This window comes from Necator americanus, chromosome II (assembly GCF_031761385.1).
Source record: "Necator americanus strain Aroian chromosome II, whole genome shotgun sequence".
NCBI lineage: Eukaryota > Metazoa > Nematoda > Chromadorea > Rhabditida > Ancylostomatidae > Necator > Necator americanus.
In genome coordinates this window covers 34,726,257-34,742,307 of record NC_087372.1, presented here as the reverse complement: position 1 = coordinate 34,742,307, position 16,051 = coordinate 34,726,257, and the positions used below count along the sequence as shown (strand labels likewise).

The 16,051-nt window shown below is 36.5% G+C and overlaps 2 protein-coding genes across 2 annotated transcripts in view; both read left to right on the top strand.

Annotated features, from left to right (window-relative positions):
• Positions 1–2,777: 2,777 nt before the first annotated feature.
• On the top strand, positions 2,778–3,353 carry RB195_020428 (uncharacterized protein; the record flags this gene model as incomplete). The annotated part of the gene is made up of 1 exon (XM_064188715.1): positions 2,778–3,353. The coding sequence occupies one exon, from the start codon at positions 2,778–2,780 to the stop codon at positions 3,351–3,353; it is 576 nt and encodes a 191-aa protein (XP_064044596.1).
• Positions 3,354–9,202: 5,849 nt separating this feature from the next.
• The window catches only part of RB195_020427 (uncharacterized protein), a gene marked incomplete at both ends in the record, with an annotated part of 30,393 nt that continues 23,544 nt past the window's right edge, over positions 9,203–16,051 (top strand). The window contains 2 exons of the mRNA XM_064188714.1: positions 9,203–9,992; positions 10,083–10,245. Coding sequence (XP_064044595.1) covers positions 9,203–9,992; positions 10,083–10,245 — 953 coding nt within the window. The remainder of the gene's footprint in view (positions 9,993–10,082; positions 10,246–16,051) is intronic.

Genomic DNA, 16,051 nt, shown 5'->3' with positions numbered 1-16,051 from the left:
ATGAATAATGTTCTTTATAAAGTCGGCTTCTTTTTCTTTATATAGTCATAGTTTTACCTAGCGTCCTCTTTTCTTGGGCCTAATGTAAGAATTTTGTTAAGAAACACTTTATTTATTCCTATATATCTACCTCTTGTTTACCCATTCATTATATACGCTCTATTTACCATCAGCATAATTTTTTGCTGAAGTGCTGCAATATTAACGTAACAAACTACAGTATGATGCGTTGGACTAGTCTTACTTATTCTATTTTTGTTTATTTGTGCATTTATATTTCGTTTCTATTTATTTACGAAAAGAACTTTATTATTATTTGCCTTGAAGTAAAATCTTTAAGAAGGAACTGATAACAATCAATGGGTAATAGAATACATTAGAATATTATATTATTGTGCAGAAAAAACTATCACCGCAACCAAAAAAAAAACAGATTTGTGTCTTTAATTCATATTGTGGTGTATTTGTGATATTTTTTGAATTTCGAAAAAAAAAGGTGTTCATGAGGATTTCCTTAATTTATTTCTTTATCTATTTATTTTTTGCTAATTTATCCACTATTATTTAATTTTTAGCAATCAACGAGGGCATAGATGGGTATTGACAGGAAGAAAACATAGAAAGGAATTTGTGTTGATCCCCCCTCCGTTCTTGAGAGCTCTTCATTCTTCATTCTTCCATCATTTTCAGTCCTTTTTTTTTGTTTCCGCTTCCTTCGCTTCCGCTAATTGGACCACGTCAAGTTACTGTTGCTCTCTGACCAACTTTTGTTGAAGGGGGAAGATTTTTTTTTCATCGTAGTTAAAGTGTTTTCAGTGTTCATCGTTCAGATTTGTTTGGCGGGGCGAGAAGAAGCGAGAGGAGTTAGCGAGGAAGCGAGATTTTCCTTCACCATCGTTGATGGGTCTTCTATTGTTGCCCTTTTCTAATGCATAATTTGCCTAGTCGTTCAACCGGAAGAAATGTTTATGCGGTTCGCGTACGTGTGCGTGTATGTGCTGTGTTGTTTTCTGCTGTCATTAGACTAGAGCGAGGATTTCCATTTACGTCGTACGTCGTCTGTTCAGGACATATTCCACCATTGGAATCTATTTATCTATAATTTCACCAAAACACCTATTTTTCCATCCTTCAAGTGCAATGATATTAACCTACGTGGACACCTATACCTTCCTTAGTCTATTCCCATAATAAAATTTACAAAAAATAATAAAATAAAAATGATAGAATTATAACTTACGCAAGAAATAAAGAGCTTAATTGATTTTTTGCTGAATCAACGTAAATTATTAGTTTTTTTCTCTCTCACATTAAATTTACTAGTCACTTTCCATTTGTTTAATAGAAGAGCTATAGCTAGACGCAACACCAGTTTTTATTTTAGCTTTTCCTTCATGTAACGTTCAAAACTGATTTTGTTCTTCCAGAACGGTTTCTTTCGGATGTTTATGGATATATTTTGTATTTATTAATTTCTCAATAAGACGGTTAGTGAATGATTTATGAATGGAAATCAGAAGTTCGTCAAGAAATCCCCATTTTTTCGTCGGCGGTGGGTTCGGAGTCGTCAAAAATTGGCTCAATTGCACCGTAGTTTATCTCGTGAATGATCGTTGAGCTCATTTAGTTTCTATCAAAATTTTGTAAAACACAGAGAACGCAGGTGAGCCTATATTTTGGAAATTAATTAAAAAGTCCTTGGTTTCATCTTCACTTCGGATGATTCCTAGTATAAGAACCCTTTCAAATTTATAATAATCTTAGAAAAATTTGAGGGACAAAATTGTGGAAGTATCCAGATTAGATGAAAGATTGAGTTATTTGAATTTTGAAAAAAATTTTGTCGTTTATTGAGAAATTTCGAGTGAGAAAGAAAAAAATTGAGAAAGTGGTTACCTTTTAAGACTTCATCCAGCTCTTTGCAATATGATGTAACATAGAACCATATAACTTTGTTTTATCTATCGTTTGCGTGTTTAATTTGAAATTGTAGGGGAAAAACCGCAACCGGGCACATTTCAAGTATGGTTTTAGAGAATTGTACGTGAAATGATCTCGTAGCTAAGCAAGTTGGTCCCTACAACTTTTAAGGTCTATTTAATCGAGGAATGTGACCATCTGACTTCTTCTAAGAAAAATTGAGGGCACATCCTGTACAATTTCGCGTTATTATTATAATTGTTCTTATTGTAACCACTATTATTGTCACCATTATTATTATTATTGTTGTTACTATTATTATTACTAAGCAAATTTGTCAAATGAGCGTGGAATTGTGCTCATCACAGTATCATCCTGTATAAAAATGGACCACAAGGAATTGTAAAGAAAAAAATGCCCTGCTTTTATCATCTTTGTGCCTAATTTTCCAATCCTCTTTTTTTGCGAATCGAAGAAGCGAAATTTTATTCATAAAATGAGAAACTTTTTTGGAAAATCCTAAATCCACTCAAACGAAGAAACAACACGAATTTTTTCTTAGTGATTCAGATATGAGAAGCAAATCAAATAACGCTTTTTTTGGTATACACTGCCATTTATTTGCAAATGTCCAATCATCTCCGGTTTTACATGTTGCTTATCCAGAATTTGTTTTGTGAAAAAAACCTCCCACTCTCAAGCTCCTTTCATTTCTTGTCTATTTCATTCCTTTCTCCTCCTTTCCTCCTTTCTATTCGCATGTTTCTTTCTCTACTCGTCATCGTATCGGGGTTCCACCCTTCGTTTCTGATGACTTCACTCATTCATCCTGTATCCTAGATGCCACAAGAGTGACAATGGCGACGATGACAACACCGGACTCGGATAATGCTGAATCATTCAGCAGCGCTCCGCTATCGTTTCGTGCTCCAGTATCGAATTGTGCGAAATCGATAATTGATCGTAAACTCCGGAAATTCGCTTCGGAAACGTCATTTGCAACGGAGACGGCAAGTGAAAGTAGTATTGAGCGTGAAGTACCGGGACGTACGCGAGTGTTTACCGTACGTCCAGTTCCACGTCGCGTTCAACATAGCGCACATCATCATCGAATTCGTCATGATTCGGACGGTAGCGCCGGCAGCGAAGCGACGGTGGCAAGCGGTTCGGCGACACCGCGGCGCGTTTTTCGTCATCCACGAAGCCAGGGAGAAATGCATACGAGTTGTACTAGCGCTACGATACATTCGCTTGAAAGTACCGGCGTACCGATGGTAAACGATGAACGAAGAACGAGTCATGCTTATATGATGGACGATGACAGTATCCATGAATTTGAGGACGATGACGGTAAGCTTATCCTCGGATTTTGCGAGCTAAATTTTAGTGAAAATATATGGGTCATCAATGGTTATGAAATAGTTTCTATGTAATTGTACATAGATGTTTCTCCTAATCTGTGTTTGAAAGAAAAGTTGTGACAGTTATCCAAAAAAGGTCCCATTTAGTGAAAGAAGCTTTCTCAGTGGATCGAAGGCTTAGGTTGACGTTAGGGTCAAATCAGGGTTAGGATCAGGCCAACCAACGGCACTAAACTTTGCTTTCCTGATCGGCAAAGGCGTATTATTCAGACGGCACAAATCCTATTGAAGGTTTGTGCAGAAAAAACGAATGAATTGCTGCGAACGCGTCGCGGATGCTTGGGTAAACATGGTCAGGGAAGAGTGTGTGGGTTATTTGGTCCCTCCACGAAAAAAAAAGAATTGAGTTATCAGGAAATAAGAGCTACGAACACCTCTAGGTCATAGCCATTTTCAGAAATTTCAAGAAAACCCTATGGATCTATTGAAGTTGTCGGAAATCTCGTTGGTTTCACATAAATGAACACAATAAATAAATGTAATAGTGAGAAATAAAAGGTGTATTCCTTTAAGAATATTCGCGCGTGGAATTTTAGAGCATAATAAAGAATTAAAAGTTGTGTTCGATTTTCCCTCAGCACTTTTAGTTTTAGTTCTTTGATTTGAACATGAAGTTTTCATAATTTGCGACCGCCATTTAATTTTAACTCAAAATCGTCGCTAAAATTTCACTTTGAAGCATAAAATATTTTTCAGAGAAAAGGCGATTTTATTTCAAGGATTATAGAATACTGCGGAGAAACTGGCTTCGCATCAAATATTTAATTCATCGTTTATCTAGCAACCTCGAAAACTTCTAAAAAGAAGAATGTTCCCAGTGACTTATTTTCTTAAAAAGCTGATGTTGCTCTCGTATTTTTTTTACATAAACTTCTTCCATTTTTTTTGCGATCACAAAAAAACATCACTCCAAGAATTGGCAGATATCCATATTTCCGTATTTTGACACATACCACAAAAGTCGCATAGGTCTTTTCTCTTCGTCGTTGAATGGAAACTCCCTCATTGTACCTAGATTTTTTTGAAAAAAAAAGCCATTGAGAAGTCACTTTTCTGTAAATCCTCGAATTGTGCGGAGTCAAAAAATATCAGCTGTATGTTTTGCACAATTTCACTTGTTTCATGACGATCTTAATAATGCTACGAACAATTCAGAAGAGAAAAAACGCCCGCAATCGCTTAAAAAATCCATGAAATATCTGGCTACATTATTTTGTAAAACTTTTTTGTCTTATGTTGAGCTTGACTAAATGTAGTGTATGTTCTTCGAAACTTTGCAGAATTAGTAGGATTTCTCGGCTTTCTTGCCTGCGGCTGGTCTTCTTTGCCTTTTCCGCGCCGCCGCTGTAACAACATATGCGCATACTATAAATTAATCAACTCATATGTCATACCAGAGGATGTGTGTGTAGAGCACATTGCTTGATTAGACCGAAAGCAGCAAGAAAGCAAGGATTTATCCAACAATCCTTGATCTTTGACATCAAATTGGATTTTTTTCCGACGAAAATCCGATAAAACGCCAACTTCTGCACGCTTACTACTTCCTACATACGATAGCAGTAGATAGATAGACATACATACGATATATAACAGCTCTACTAAGAGATTTCACACATTTTTTGGTTTTCCTGCACAGAAAAGAACCGGTCATTCATTTTTCACACGAAACTGAAAATCATGAGTTCATGAGATAAATACCATTATATAATAGTGCTATGTCGCAGTCATACGGTATTGTATTGTAGTTAGTCTAGCAATGAAATTATTATTATACAGTACTACAAAAAGGATACGGTAGACTTGTCACAGAAAAGAATAGGAAGATTTCTAGCTGTTAGTTGTCCTATTGGTCTCCCGAAGACATTCGTTCCTAACTCTAAAATTAGCAGAAGAATGCGGAATATTAATAAATAATAAAAATAAAACTAATAATAAATAAATAATAAATAACAAAAATAAAATGATAAAAGAAACAATAAAACGAACAACAAAATAAATAATAAAATAAAATTAATACAATACGAATAGTACTAATAATAATAATAATAATACGAAATAATAAAAGAAATCTGCACATTTTAGTAAATGTACCCTAAATTTCCGTCATATATCTTCTTCAGTTTGACGAAAAGAACTAACTTCGTCCGCTAATACCTATGGGAATAACATTGTTCCAGTGTTGTGAAAAAAAACGCATTGAAAGTGAATTATAATAGAGAAAAATCTTTACGAAATGTATGCATGTACTATGTATGTAGGAGAGAAATTTCTCCAGTATAACTTCTTGCGAGAAATCCAAGATTTTTTCTCGAGAAATAAACATACACATGAGCTAATATGACTTTGCTTGAGCAGAGCTCCGTACGTACCTTCAAAATGAGAAGAAAAAAGTCAAACTTTTCCACAATTTTCCCCATTGAACACTTTTCCATGAGAAAAAAAAATAATTCCAGTGTTGTAGGCACCACAAACTGACGTTGGCTGATCAGTGAATGTGAATTTCTGAGCATAGTTTGCTTTACTTTGTCAAAGTGTCAAAAATTTATTGGTACTGATTTTATTTGTCAAAAATGTGTTGATGTCCTCAATTTCGCCTCCCACTCTTATTACCTAAATTAATCACTTGAGGTAAAATTTAAAAGGCTAACAACTATGTGATTACATTTTTATATTTAGTAATGATATACTCGTAATGTCTCTAACACCTAAAACTAGTCAGAATAATTAGAACGTACTTTTATAGAACATTTCTAGGAAAATTAAGACTGAAACTGAAACAATGAAATAACTTTTCTGAGAATCGGAACATATAGTTACAGTTAGTCTACGAACGCTTTAGGAGGAACTGTATGGCACAATGTACTGTGTAACATACAAGTTCTTCGCGAAAAAAAAAACATTACAAAAATAGATTAAAAAGTTTGTTGGACGAAAACGTTATCTTTCGGTACGTTAGTGAAATATTATTCCTTTCTAGGTATGTACAAAAAAGACTGGTGAAGTTATAGCATTTTAAGATAGTAATGGTATTAGTATTATTAGTATTATAATAATAAATGTAAAAAAAATTGCAAAAGGCTGAAAGCGCTACACGTAGACGTATTATGAGAAGGAATCGTGTGCGAAATTTGTGCGGTTTAAGGAAAAAAATTAAAAATAAAGGTCACGTAAGTATTATGAAGGAATCATGTGCGCGGGATGTCGCACAAAAATGGATTTACAGTATTATTCACCAAAATTTATACTAAACAGATCCCTTTACTTTTAATATTCGACAAAATCAAGGACCTCCACCTTCAGTTGTCAGAGGTCCATCTATTTCAATGATGTCGTTGTGGACACCATCACCAATCAACCCAAAATTTTTGATGCCCCCGATCAGCGAACTCATGAAAATGAGTCAGCGCAAACCTCTAACACCTCAATTCCACTTTTAAGAAGAAACATCCACTTTAATCTTTCTGTGAAAAAAAATTTATGGATTAGCTCTTCAAAACACATATAAGATTTTATAGAAAAACTGAGCTGAATAGGCGAAGGAGGAGTACAAAATTAATTTTTCTTACTTAGTTTTTTTTTTTACTTAAAATTAGTTTTTCTTAGTTTTTCTTCTTTTTGTGAGAGTTTAAAATGGCAAGAAAAAAGAAATAGTGTCAAAAAAATTTTGTGTAAAAATGTGAATAGTGCAAGAGACAACAGTCTTTTTTTAAGGTGTAGAGAAAAAGTTTCCGCTATTTTGACATCTAATTCAGCGATTTCCGATTCGCACCAAGGAATTTATCCATGACAAAATGCGTAACCGGGCGTCAGATACATATTTATCTGGAATAAATTAAATTGGACGATCTACTACTGTATAACGACCGTAAGTCACTGACGGGAACAGAATGAAGTCAGAGACTCTTTATACCATTTAACACCCACAAAAAAGTGAGATCGCAAATTTAAGGTGTAGCCGAGTCCGGTGCGGAAAGTGAACACTTAAAAATACATTGTAGATACAGTAGTATTTCACGGTTTTTATTTGAAAAATTGTTTCAAATTTTACAAACGCTCCAGTCAACATGGCTCTTCTTAAACTGACCAAAAGGCGCCTAATGTTCATTAATTTCCTGCCTATGACATGCCGACTTTTTTCTTAGAATCAGTTTTTTTTTTCATCGGAATTAAAGATGGCATTCGATACGGTAACGGAATCAGATCGAGCGTAGTCGCAAAATTTTCACAAGTAGCATCTTTTCGGAAATTTTTAAAAGAGAAAAGGAATTTTCCCCTCTATTCTCATGGGGACGTGTTCTCGTCTCTCCACTGATTGGTTTTTTTTAAATTAAAATTTATCTGCTATGACGAAGTTGTGAAGTCCCAGTGAACTCCCAGAATCCGTGCTTAATTGCAGTCATAGGTTCTGAGAAGAGAAATATCTCAACATCATCGTTGAGGGTTTTTTTTCGCCGAATACTATTTGTCTATCTGAACTAAATATGTTTTTTGTAAAGCTAACAATGGGAATTTCTTTGAATATTTTATTATTGTCATTCGGATAAGCTTATGTAAATCTACAAGAACTCTTTCCTCGAAATCACTCGTTTTTTGTCCCAGATATCTCCGAAACAAACATTCTCCACATAACCATGGATACTGAATATGACATATACATGTAAGAAATCTCCCTATGCAGCCGAATTTTCTCGTTAAGACCACCAATTCGCTGAAATGTCAAGTTCATAACCAGAAATATCTATTTCCCCCAGCAGAAACAGCTTTAATCTAATGTTCGTGTCGGCCGATTTCACTTCTCCTTCTAAAATTCACTTATTGACGAAAGAGTGGGGGAAAAAGAAGGAAACAAAAATTCACTAAGGAAGTTTTTTTCTGATGAATTTTTCCTTATTCATTCGTCACATTTTTTGATCTCTAAAAAACCTTTGAAAAATTCCTATCTCAGGGAAAAAAAGCTTGCGCAAGCAACATAAATATGTATTCATATTCTTTTACTGAAAAAAGGAAAAGTTCAATGTGTGACTGCAGAAATTTTTTGGAAGGCCACGCCCTCCCTCTAAAAAAACAGCATCAGTTTTTTGTATTCCTACTGTAGCTGCATCATAAATACCAGAGTAACTTTGGCAAAAATTTCCCTTTGACACTCACGACGCTACGAAGCGAAATTGTTCTGATAAACTGTTCCTCATAGTGGCTTGGAGCTCATCTGTTCATTTTTTTTTCAAAATCCAGAGTGCAAAAAAAACTTGTGGATCAGATTTCTTCTCATTGTTTTTCTACGGGTTCTTTTGTTTTCCACGGATTCTTTAGTCCCACGAAAAAGTTACACAAAGAAAAATAGAATTTTATCAGCAGACGACCTTTAAATTAACCTGACCTCCTCCTTTTTTTCCCCAAATCCTTTTCATAGATTCATGTCATGCTTATTGTTGATCGATTAGGTGGTGTTCTCGGCTCACGAGAGGGGGGAATGTGTTGAGGTTGTGCTTGTTATCCAAGCAGGAGAGCTCCGTGAGCGTTACGTAATTACAGCATTTGTAGACGAGTATTTTGCTCCTTTTATGGAGAGAAAATGGCGTCATTTTCTCTGGATAAGATCGTTATGGTCATGGATATCGATAAATGTGATGTATTATCAAACACGTGATAGTTTACGTTTGGTCACGAACTCAGTCATGTTTGACTCGAGCGGTGTTTACCGTAACGTCGAAGTACGTTTCGGGATCTCATCGCCCTCGAGGTCAGCCTCCTCGGTTTCTGGTGTATGTGTGTATGTATGTGTATGTGTATGTGTGAGTGGTGAGTGGCGCTCGCCCAACCCAACACACACACACACGACACTCACCCAGCCGAGGGCGATGGGCGTGGTTAAGCTCAGAAAGCGCAACGAATTGGAAAAGCTGAGAGTGCCGCACATGCTCGAACCGACGCATGTGACGCTCATCGTCAACGGTGAGAACTCGTCTGCGCAGGTAATGACGGCGGCCACTTGTGTGGACGAGTTCCCCACCACCGTCACAGCCGCTTCGACTTCCACACGTTCATCGGTAGATGACGCTTCGGCTGGTGGTTCTAATGACCATATTCAACGAATTTCCTATACTAGAAAAATCGACCCTAAACTTAGGGCGATGACGAGGAGGACGTCACATACGCTGCTCTTCGTCCCAGAACAGCGACGAGTCAGCAACGTGTCCGGAAATTCGGTGGCAAGTTGTCCGTGCCCCGGAGAACTAGCCGAAGAAACGGATCTTGCGCCGCTTCCACCCCGATTCAGCCTGAATCTTAGTCCTGCCGCATCCAGAAGAAAAAGTGTGCAGACCGGCGCACCAGCGATCGGATTCCGTCCTCTGAAAACATTCGAGCGGCGAGCAAGTCAGCCCACGCTTCAACTCGAAATTCAGGCAAAACTGATCGAGCCGGTCGAAGAAGCGCCGGATAAGACGAAAATGTTAACTAAACGGGTCAGTTGGTTGTCAATGAAAAGTTTCCAAGATCCTGAAAAATCACCTCGGCGAACAAGTTCTCCATCGAAAGGCGATTCACGAACCGCCAGTCAATACGGTAGTCAGGCGCAGCTCTACGGTGAGCGTGATTTTGACAGTGATACACCACCGTTGGATACATTAAGTTGGAGTAACGCTGGCAGTAAGTTCTCAGATGGTACATATTAATTACTATTGAATTATTCACGAAATTGAATTATTCACGTTTTTTCCGGACGTTTCTATCTTTCAGATGAGTACGATAATGTGACGTTGATGTATGCAAAACATGAGAAGATACCGATGAAGGATTTTGGTTCCGAAATTCGTGCAACTATGGATATTGATCATTTGTTGAACAAAGCTGTACTGCTACTTGATTTACAAGAGACAAGTTTGGAGGAAATTTTTGCGAAGTAAGTGAATTTACTAATGGTTTACTCTTTCTCTCTTACTTTTGAAAATTTTGAAAAATTCTTCCTACGATCGCATTCAATCATTTCAAACATCTATCGCTTTTCTTTTTGCTTCTCTGCGTTCAAATCAGTCCAAATCATTCCTTCTCAAATCTTCAACGAATTCCTTCTTGTTTATTTGAAACGAATCTTGTTTACCATCGCATCTTCGCCTTCACTCAATTGTTTTCATTGGATATGTAACTGTATCGGGATTAGATTTTTGGGGTATTTTCTTGGATAAGAAATGTCTACGTTTTTTTTTGTTTTTCTATGTGTTCGAGTCCAGTGCTTTGCTGGAGTGTAGTGATTTTTTCCCCGAAAAAACCCTTAAGACGCTGGAAATTTTTCTCCAAAGATATGCCTTAAATTTCTACCGGCACCTCAATTTTTCTTCATCATTATTGAAAATTCTAGGAGTCGAGCATCAAATAAGGGATAAAGCAGGAAAGAAGAAAAAAATTAGGATGACGTTTCTTGGTTCGCTTGTTTATCCTCGCTCGGCTGGATATTCCTACTCAGGAGCAATTAACTCCCGAAAATCCTTCTTATTCTATCCTTTATCCCTAGCTTCGGGGGCTTTTTGGTCATAATGTTGTACTTGTAGCGCAGTCAGCTAAGCATGACGAGCCGTATTTAATATCCTCAGTTAATAACGTCGTTTTGTGAGGGAAAAACTTCCCTCATAGAGGTGTTCTACGTAATTAACTGTTCACATTAAAGTGAATTGAACACTTTTTTCCAGATGTTTAGAGATACATATTTTCCTCGTGAAAATCTCTCTCTGACTAATTTTCTTCGTGATTATTAGATAGTTGTTCTCGGGATCGCTAGTATGTTCCCGAAAAATCCGCGTTCTTCTTTACGTGCGTGCGTGTGTGATGATAGAAACCTCCCTGGAGAAAGCCTGCTGCGCTTTGCTCCACCACAACCCCAAAAACATCTCCTGTGCATAATAGCATCATTACTATGAACATATGTATGTCTAAAAATCAATGCCACAATTTGTGGCAACGAAGAAAAAAAAATAAAATAGTTCGCTAATCCTATTTGTTCCATAGAATTTCTAATGACGACGGGATATCCCGTCGGTTTCCATCAATCCGGTCTTAAGTCGTGCCCTTCATGAGATAACGTTATTATTTCTAAACTCGTACCGGATAATTATCCTCAAATTATATCATTCACATTCACTTCCGTAAATATTTAATCATTCCCTTTCTTCCGGCCTCTTTTTTTTACATATCTCCCCGTATATCGTGATTGAATTTGTCCGATATCCGTACTTTGAGCGCGGCAACGATGATGAGATGAAGAACCGCTGTCCCGAGGCAAACGAAAGAAAAAAAAACGCACACGAATTGTTCTTGCCATCAGGAAAGTGCCATTGAACCGTTTATTTCATTGTCTTTCGAGGGTATTAGAGGTGGCTCATAAAAATCGAATTCATGACCGCATGCGTGCACGTCGTCGTCGTCGACTCCTCGTTTTAAGAATCCACAAAAATCAGCATCCAGCAGTTGTTAGCTTATTGTCTTATGAGGGAAGAAAAAATAAAGAGAAATAGAAATCATCCCATTAGCTTACCTTTTCTTTATTTCACTTATTTTTCTTTCCTACCATCCATTCACTTACACTTACAGTAGTTTTTTTTTAATCATTCTTATAGGTTTAATTTTTAGACATGGACAAGTGCCTTAGAAATCAAAGCCACAATTCGAAGAAAAAAAATTAAAATAAAATTAATTTTTTCCTTCCATATTACAGTAGTTCCTCATCATTCGTATAGATTTAATTTTCAGACATAAACAAATGCCTGAAAGCCTGGAAGCCACAATTTAAACAGAAACTTGAAAGTAAAACTAAAATTTCCCTCTTGTTCTGCTGGAGCTGGACTCAAAAAAACGCCAAACTTCTTTACGCCAAAAAATGGTGCACATCTAAAAAAATCTCCGCCAAACATGTCATTTCTATTGTTCGACAAAGACTTGCAGTGCACGATAACAGCGCTCAAAAAACGCGGCGCTCATTTCTCATCGTAGCTTTCTTTGCTGGCGGCGATGCGACCGGCCTGAGTTCATCGTTTGCTGTCGTCTATAATTGTTAATGGCCGTAGGGCATCGATTTCGAGACTTCGTGGATCTGTGTGTGTGTGTGTGTGGTCGCCACTCGCATCGGCTACTCGCATCGTCGTCGAATCGTCGAATCATCGTCGAAAAAAAGAAGAAGAAATACGTCGAAAAGAAGCTCGCCGGCGGCGGCGATGAGGAGAAGAGCGCGGACGTAATTTCATTTGCTAATTTTCGTTTTCTTCTTCGACAACGCGCAACGGCGTGTGCCTATGGCAATTCATCCATCTCGTCCACATCCATGCGATCTCTCCAGCCCTCTCTACAACCTCTTTCTCCCTCTCTCTCTTTCGGATAAGATATGTGTATGTGGAGATGGAAAAATAGGCAATCGCAAACCAAGCACACACCCACACACATACATACACACAATCATGTATACAGAAAGCACTCAACATAAGCGAATAGAAAAAAAATGAGATGATGAGATCCGATTACAGAAAGATTTGAAATGTAGAGGAAAGATTTGAGGGAAAAAAAAGTTGCCATGGAGCCGTGCATATTAAAACTTTTTTTCTCTTCACCGAAAAATTCTCCTTCGGGCTACTCTGGAATTCTTCAGAATTCCTCGACACAAAATAATGACGAGTGTTTGAATACCTACGAAATGATGACAACAAGTTTTTGTGAATTTGGAAAATTTACACTTCGGGAACAGTGTTTGAAGAGAAAAAAGAACTGCAAAAAGAAATTTCGCACTTTCCAATTGAATAGCTAAAATCACAGCCGCGGAAACTCCCTGTGATTTAGCTGTTTTCCCACATTCTGACGTTTCTGAACAAAATTCTATGCGACTTCAATGCTTGACCAGAGCCAGAAATATGGCGGCATCCGGATTAGGAAAATAAGTCAAATCGGCTCCGCAGAAAGCTCACGTAATGGCTCATTTCTGAATCTACTTGATTTTTTTGAATTTTATCTCTTAAGACACCAGTCAGCTGATTAAAAATCAATACGAAAGCTCAATGGTCATCCGAAATTTGCTGTTCAAAACATGGATCCAATCCGAAATCCCAAAACTCCTCCCTAAAATCACTTTAAAATAAAACAATAGCAATAAGCAATAAAACAAACGATACGAAACACCTTCAATGACATGCAGGAACACATTTGATGGAATGATGGATGCATTGAGATAATTCTCATATGGAACTCAATGGAGTAAGCCAGGAAACCCAACCGTCTACCTTATTTTATCCATTGTTCTATTAAATTTAATTATTATTTTTTTAAATCCATGAAGTTCCATGAAATGAAAAACTCGATCAAATTGACCGTTGCTTTCAACACCAATTTCCGAAAAACTTGAACCCTTATTTTTTCAATATAATATAATAATTTAATTTGATAATTCTCTATGATCTTATAATTTTTATTTCAGTTAGATTTAAGAAAACGTGCTAATAATGCTCATGCACTTTTTTCTTTATTTCACCCTCTAGCGATTTTTCTATGCGACCAGGTGGAAAATGATTTTTATAGCAAAAGGATTTTTTTTTCGTGTCAACAATGGAGTTTTCTCCAGCAAAATCATCATTTACACCGAATAGAGAAATATACATGGAGGACTTACAGTAACCTTATGGAAATGGTATCTACAGTAGGTACATTTGAATTTTCGATTTGAAATGCAAATACAATTCATTTTCACATATTCCTCTCTTTTTTTTTCGTCCGATTTTCCTTGGTCCAGAAAGAAATTAATTTATTCCCTGTTAAAAGAAATTAATTTATTCCCTGTTATTCCCTTTTCTGACCTTTTTTTTCTCAGTATAGCTCTGTTTTTACCGAGAAAAAAATATTGTTTATTAGCCATCTTCTCATAATCGCCGGACTACGGTAACGTAAAGCCGAAAAAAAAAACTTGTCCTTCAACTCGTACGAGCTTGTTTTCTTCTCGGATTCCATATTCCTAGAAAAATCCTCTAATTATGTTGTTTCTCATATTCTTTGCATGTGTTTATGCTGCTAAAAGCTTGGAAAAGAATTTCAATGGCGTTCAGTGCCTTCAGCTTTGTAAAACCTCGCTTTTTTCCTACTCAGACCTTATTTATTAGAGTTGAGCTAAGCCCTTGAAATGGATTTGTTTTCACTTCTCTTTTCGGGAATCAATGATCAGTATATTTGTAAAGATGTTGTCTGTGTCCAGCAGAAAAGCATCGGAAGTAAGTCTCCTACTTTAGGTAGGACAATTAGAAGGAACTAGGTTAGATATGGAAAGGTCCGTTATAGAACTACGGTTTTTTAAGAGACCTAAGAACAGTTAGGGAACTACCAGTTTCAGTAGACCGTGCAAAAAAAGTAGCGAAGAAAATGAGGAAGAAAGCGAGGAAATTTTGCCAACTTTTTCGCTTAATTGCTAATAAGAGACTGGGAGCTAATGCTCAGTAAGAGCTGCTGATGGACAACGCGCGATATAAATTATAAATTGGGCTATATAAATAATATAGTAGTAAATATAATAATAATAAATACTAACAAATATAGAACCTATATGAATTAGTCTATAGAAAAAAATGCAGGTTAAGATTTCTTTGATTGATTTATAGTTTTCTTTTTCTTCGATTCGCACAGACAAACCGCAAATTTCAAAGTCCAACACGCCTGAAGTCCATTAGCCGAGAAAAAAACCAAGAGAAAATCTCATTTCTCCAGAATTCTATAATTTCTAGGGATCCGCTTAGAGATGCAGTTTTTTTTTTCATCGCCGAATCGATGAGGTTAGAATTAAACACTTATTTTAATTTGCTGTGAAGCTCGCCACGACCGAATCTTGTGCAGTGACCTTTTATTTACCAGTGAGCTAACACAAGGAGAAGCTGGTAACGTCTATAGAACATCTCCATAAACTTATTCTGGAGTTTCAATAGAAAATAAAAAATGGCCCAAAGCAAAAATATTTCCTTAGTGCACCTTGGCATTTATTTTCCTTTTTTGTGAGTGTTTTTTCACATTTTTTCTCGGCTACGCTATGCTATAAAGCTACAAAATTGTGTAGGTTGTTCCATAAAATAAACTCTTTCCTACTTTTCCTTCTTTTTTTCTTTTCCTATTTTTATTTCTAATTCGAGAAAATATTCCAATTAAGAACATAGTCATCAAAATAGCCAAAATTCTTCGTCTATCGATGCGATAAATTTTTTCCTTCTTTTTTTGGTTAGATCTCAGGTTGCTGTAAAATGAAGTATTGACGACTGTGGAGATAAATTTATGGGGGTATTTAATTCTAACGGTGCTTTCAAAATCACTCTCCAACTAGGGTATTATTATAGATATATTATTAATAAAGAATAAAACTTAAAATAGGTCTTAGCAATCCGAGCAATGCTAACCTCATCCAGGATTAATTTAACAATGAATACGATCACGAGTTTTTTTTAAATGATTCTGCCATCTCAGTAGTCTTGGATAAAAATAAACCTCATTGAGTTCGGAAGTGCGCTGGAATCGAGTCCAGACCTTTATTAGATGTTGATAATCCTTTAGTCATTGATTTCAAATCCAGGAAGAGAATGACTTTTCGTACAGAGCCAACGGAAATGTATCAACGTTAATGCTTTTCTGGACGGATCTACTGAGAATTTGTCATTTCTTTAGAATTTGTCATTTTGTCAATAAGAGTACGTCATCCAGACATT